This window comes from Triticum aestivum, chromosome 7D, assembly GCF_018294505.1.
Source record: "Triticum aestivum cultivar Chinese Spring chromosome 7D, IWGSC CS RefSeq v2.1, whole genome shotgun sequence".
Classification (NCBI taxonomy): domain Eukaryota; kingdom Viridiplantae; phylum Streptophyta; class Magnoliopsida; order Poales; family Poaceae; genus Triticum; species Triticum aestivum.
Genome location: NC_057814.1, coordinates 615,242,071 through 615,248,009, shown reverse-complemented (window position 1 = coordinate 615,248,009; position 5,939 = coordinate 615,242,071). Strand labels below are relative to the sequence as shown.

Genomic DNA, 5,939 nt, shown 5'->3' with positions numbered 1-5,939 from the left:
GTTGTATTTGTGTTTAATTTGATATTGTGGACATGAAATTTTTTATGTTGTTTTAAAACATGTTTTATGCAATATGTGCGGCTGTACAGTGGCTGGACAGCGGCTGAACAGCAGCCGCGCGGCTGCTGGCCGGTTTTGGACCATCTATTGGAGTTGCTCTTTTGGATCATGAATTTGAACCATCTGTTGGAGTTTTGGAACTCCAAAACGCACTTTTTGGCAGTCCAAATTTTACATCTCCGGTTTTGCACCGTCAAAATTTGGACCATCTATTGGAGATGCTCTAAATATGCCAACTGCAACCGACAACCCCTCTCTTTATATATCTCAGCGGTTTCACATCTAGCGAACAACTAGTCAGATCGAGTGTACATACAAAAAAGGGGCGATGCTAGGCTACGGGCTGAACCCACCCCCCCCCCCCCCCCCTCCCCCCACACACACACACCACCCAAAAAAAGCCCTATTGCCCTCTTGCCGCTTGGCAGTCGCAGCACCGGTGCCCACTGGTCCGCCTTGTGCAGCAAATCGGGTTGCCAGACACAGCAAAAAAGGCCCGCCGATCCCTAGCATTCATCACCACTACAACTCTGCCGTAAAGCTGTCACAATAGCCGGTTGCAGCAATGGCAGGCTGCCGATTTGTAGCATCCGTTGCAGCACATGGGTGCCAAAAATCGCGGTGTGCATCATCGGCTCGTCGATACTTTTTTGTTGTCGCCGGTCTTTGGTTGAAGCTTTTCAATATACGTTAGAAGCTTTTCATGTGAACGGTTGCAGCTTTTTTCTGTTGCGCCGGTTGAAGCTTTTCGTTGCACAGTGCTCCAGTTGAAGCTTTCTATATCGCCGGTATGATCTGCTTCAACCGGCCCGCTGATCGAGTCCCACACAGGTAATTATCAGGACGTCAGTGGAGCTTCTTGAAAATTTTCTTTGATTTGCTGCTCATGCACATGACTGAACTTGTGGGTCTGTTAGCTGAGCCATCATCTGTTGACACAAGCATAGTCAAATATGATTCAGTATCACACATATATTTATCACAGTTTCAAAGCACATGGTTCTCATGAGTTCGAGAAGATTAATTAATTCCAAGGAACGGCAAAATGAAGAACCAATGTCATTTTTTGCATCGACATAAATATGAGATAGCCTACAATCAGATTGCCAGTTTCACAAGAAGCAAAATATAGTGAAGTATGTAAACAGAAACTCACAAGCAACCATAGCTATTTCACCATACAACACTTGTGCCATTGCTCATGAAACCATATTTATCACTAAGGTGGACATATACATTACAACTTACAACGTGAGACATTTTCATGGCCAAATTCCAAACAGAGGAGCAAATCCGTCATCTGTCATTCAGCTCATCTTCGGTGCTGTCAGTCCTTCCATCGACGACTCGTTGTCCATTGCTCTTACACCCAGACCTCCCGATAGCTTCTTTTAAAGGAGAGGTTGCAGGCTGCATAACACCAGGGAAATTGTGAGAGTGCAATGGTGTGAAGCTGAAAGACCAAATGTAAGCATGGAGTTTAAGATTGAAGAACCCAGAACAAGATGTGTCGAAGACTGATCCAAGTCTTGTCAAAATCCCCAAAAGAAGAGAAGAGGCAGGACAAGTGTTTCAGCGAGGATTATGGGAATATCTAGTAAACCAAAAGGGAGATTGTACGGACAGCTAATGCAAAACGGGAAACTCTTAACTAGGTGTTCACTTTGCAAAGCGAAGTGCTCTGTTGAGCTGAGACTGAAATTTCATGCAGAAGAAGCTTTTGTATTTTCAAGCTGCCCCTTTATAAAAGCCTGGCTTGGAATTACCATACTCGATAAACCATATCTCATTACGAAGGTAACTTCAGTTCATTTCAATAATTCTCATAGAGTGGATACGAGATTAAAGACTTGAGAAAATAATCCTCCTAGAATGTTCAGCCAATTTCACGAATCTAAGTTATATGAATACAAACCTAACTTCTACAGCAACAGATAAGGGATTCTGACGCCTGGCACAGAAAAAACACAATGGTTCTTTTAGGCATCAGCATCACAAAATAGTTCTCATGTGGTTATTATTAAGCTTCTTCGATACACTCGAATAGGCCTCTTGAGATCTATGCTCGCATCCATAGCAATCCAAACTGAATCACCAAGCATACAGTGTATGTGCTTAACACTAACTTTAACTTGGGGATTTCTTACTACATTGATACAGAATATCAAACAAATCGTACAATCTCTGGAAAATTTCACCTGCCTTTTGCATGATCCAAAGCGGCGAAGCACCAAAATGGCTGAGTAATCAGTCAGCCAATCAGTCTTCCCACGCTCCAAGAAGCTTGTCGACCATCTCCACCGTCTTCTTGAACTCCGGCAGCCGCATAGCCTCCTCCAGCGCCCACGCCTCCTCGATCCTCGCGTCGTGCAGCATCGCGTCCCGCACCGCCTCCTGCAGCTCCTGCGAGGGCCGCACCCCGTCGGAGGCCATCTCGCCGAGGGCGACGAGCGCGCTCTTGGGGTCCCCGAGCCTGCAGAACCCGGCGACGGCGATGCCGTAGGTGGCGGCGTCGGGCCGGAGCGGGGAGTCGGGGCGGCAGAGCCAGCGGAGCACGGAGGCGGCCTCGCGGGCGCGGCGCATCGCGAGGAGGTGGCCGAGGAGCGGGGTGGCGAGCGGGAGCGGCGAGGGGCGGACGGGGTGGTGGCGGAGCGCGGTGAGGAGGGCGAAGGCCGGGGTGAGCGTGGGCAGGGAGGCGAGGTGCTCGGCGAGCGGGGGGAACGGGAGGCGCTCCGGGGAGCCGGGCAGGAGGAGCGCCGCGGAGAGGAGGCGGCCGGCGGCGGGGACCTGGCCCTCGGAGATGAGCCGCGGGATGAGCGCGGAGATGGTGTCGAGCTCGGACGGGGAGAGGGGGGAGGGAAGGGGCGCTTCCGTTGTAAAGAGGCCGCGAAGGAGACGGCGGAGGACGGCCGCGCCGGCGTGCGGCGGCGGCGGCGGCACGAGGCGGAGCGGTACGCGGGGGAGCGGCATCTTTCGGGCTTGCAGGGAGTTGGGCCGGGAGAGGGAGAATGGCTCCGCGGTACCCTGTATCTTCGCGGTTTATTTTTCTCTTTCAAAAACCGCTCAAGGTCATATATTCAATAAAACTATTCTTACAAAAAAGACGGATTTGATGAACATGGTTTCACATGCACCCCTTATGAATTGTAAATCTAAAAACAGTAGAAAAATAAAACAAATCTGAATTATTATTTTAGCATAGATAGTCAACCGGTATACTAGCGCATGAAGTTTCAAGAAGAAATGACACCTGTAGTAATATGGGGAAAAAAAATGAAAAAATCAGAGATATGTTAAAAATCACTGTTTGATAGATAGTAAGGTCTGAATTGTATTTTCTTCATTACGAATACCATGGTCCATGGGTGTCGGTGCTTCACGAAACATCACAGTGAGTAGAATGGTGGTCCAAGCTTGCTATCCCAAAATTTCAGATTTTTAAAAATGTTAATAGTATTTTTTTTGGATTTTACTATTCACGTGGAAGCATGTCACCTTTATATTTTCATTACAAAAACTTCTATACAAGAATATCAAGCTTCTTAAGCAATCCATCAGCGTCTCATCGTGAGCAAAGTTCGCTATTGCCTTTGGCCTCGTCTTTCCAGAGCAACATTGTTGAAACATAGAACTTTGGAGAAGTACTAACTGAAAAGACAATGATATAAACCAGAAGATGCCAACGATGGTGATCTAGATAGGCCGTGTATCACCGCGAGGGCTATGTCTCTCCCATACCGATTTCTACTTATTAGGAATCGCCTACGGGAGAGTGAATTGGCATGGCCCACTATTGTTCACTATATATCCGCTTGATTTGCTTTATTCTTTTTTCTATTTTCCTTTATTTTTTCTTTGTTTTCTTATATATCTTTATTTTTCCTTCGTTATGCTTTGTTTTTTCTTTTCATTGGCTTTCTTTTGTTTTTCTTTCTTCGTTATACTTTTATTTTATTTTCTTTGTTGGTTTTTGTCATATTCTTTGGCTTTCTTTAGTTTTCTATTGTTCTTTGTCATTTTTATTCGTGTTTCTTAAAACATGTGTACCTTCTCTTAGTGCACGGTGTACTTTCTTACCGCACACATTAAACATTTTCTGATACACTTTGGAAATTTTTAAATATGTGAGATACATTTTTTAAGTACATGTTTTGAAAACTTTTTTGAATTGCTTAGTAACATTTTTCAAATACACGTTGTGCATTTTTCTGAACTGCACGAACATTTTTCTACATTCTATAAACATGTCAAAATTTTGATGGACATATTTTGGAAACACTTGAATATTTCTTGAAAAAATGAATGTAAAATTTTAATTGAAATAAACATTTTTTACAGACAGATTTTTTTTTACATTAACCATTTTTTAAATTGGAAAAACATTTTTGAATCACCGGATTTTTATTTAAATGTGACATACAATTTTTAATGGTATGCTTTTTTTACATCACACAATCATTTCTTTAGATGATATTAAACTTTACTGAAAATATCTTAGACACATTTTTGAAACTCATGAACATTTTTTAAATGTAATGTACATTTTTTTCTCCTCATGCGAACATTTTTTGTTCTTGTATAAAAAAAATTAAGTGTCACGTACATTTTTTAAACATGTGATATTTTTTTAATGTCACAAACTTTTTTTCGCACACATGGTTAATATTTTTCTATACACATTTAACATTTTCGAATATATGATTAGAAAAATTCAAAAATTTATGTGACGTTTTTTATTATATATATTGAATATTTCTAAATATAAAAAAAATAGTAAAAATAAAGCAAAAAATGGAAAAAAATTGAAAAAAAAAACAGGGGTTACGTCTCCCCGTGGATAAATACTAATTATGGCAGACCGAATGCCCGACTATTGACACTATCCACCGACTTGTGGACGCAACTCCGATGAAGCACATCGGTGTGGGAAAGCCGATGAACTATTATTCCCATTGTTGCCACTGGCCCAACCTTACCAGCGATGAAGAACTTGGAGACCCTACGGGAGACGGTACATGCAGATAGACCCGGGGTTCCCCAATCTCCCGTTGTTGTAGTAGCTGGCGGAGGGCAGGTGAACCGGTGGCACCGCCGATGGGTGGAGGGCAAGTGCATACCGCTTCCTTTTAGGACATATCCTATGAATCCCGATTCTTTTAGATAATCAACCTTCGTGTGTTCTGTTTCCTTCCCAATTTTTTGTATTTTAGCCACTCCAGAGCAGCATGATGGTGCTCGGATCTGAGGATTTTCTAGCTTGCTGATCCCCGGGAGATGATGTACTAAGGGGAATGGGTTACGGGGTAGCCAAATCCATCGCAGGCGAGTCCAAGCGGCGTTGACTTTCCAAAAAATATGAAGGTTAGTGATTTTGTAGGTTTTGAAATGCAGGCGACATGCTATGACGATTATGGGTGCGTGTGTGCCAGAAATGTTGTGAAGCGTTGGCCTGTATGTTAACACACGATGTTCTTTTCTACGCGATTTTGCTGCATCAATTTGGGATTTTTTGTATGCACACACAAAAGCACCGCATAGGGTGTTTCAAGTACTGCGATATTTTTTCTTCCCGTTGTAAAATGTTGTGTCAATGTTTCGAAAGCATAAACCCTCCGTTGCACACGGGGAGATTTTTACTACAATAGTCAGATAACCTGTATTTTATTTTGACTTAGAATCTAACGGCCCGCAAGACTGTAGATCCGGCGATTCCATTGCCCAACCATCGCCTAGGGCCACCTATTTTCTTAGCAGCTTTCATAAAACAACATAAGATGCCATAAATCAAGAACATTCATCCTGCCTTTCTGGTGGATGCACTGAAACATTAGGGCCTTATTTCTTTTTCGAGGCAATCAACAAGAGAGAATCCCTGCCTA

The 5,939-nt window shown here is 43.4% G+C and overlaps 1 protein-coding gene across 3 annotated transcripts; it reads right to left on the bottom strand.

Annotated features, from left to right (window-relative positions):
- Positions 1-480: 480 nt before the first annotated feature.
- On the bottom strand, positions 481-3,073 carry LOC123166581 (pentatricopeptide repeat-containing protein At1g62590). 3 transcript variants are annotated; one of them, XM_044584397.1, is made up of 3 exons: positions 2,263-3,073; positions 1,309-1,470; positions 481-989 (listed from the first exon to the last, which is right to left on the bottom strand). In XM_044584397.1, the coding sequence occupies exon 1, from the start codon at positions 3,028-3,030 to the stop codon at positions 2,320-2,322; it is 711 nt and encodes a 236-aa protein (XP_044440332.1). In that variant the 5' UTR covers positions 3,031-3,073; the 3' UTR covers positions 481-989; positions 1,309-1,470; positions 2,263-2,319. The 3 variants fall into 3 exon arrangements, with proteins under 3 accessions (XP_044440332.1, XP_044440331.1, XP_044440330.1); XM_044584396.1 differs by lacking the exon at positions 481-989 and having other exon boundaries at positions 1,107-1,470; positions 2,259-3,073; XM_044584395.1 differs by lacking the exon at positions 481-989 and having other exon boundaries at positions 1,107-1,470.
- Between the last annotated feature and the right edge of the window lie 2,866 nt (positions 3,074-5,939).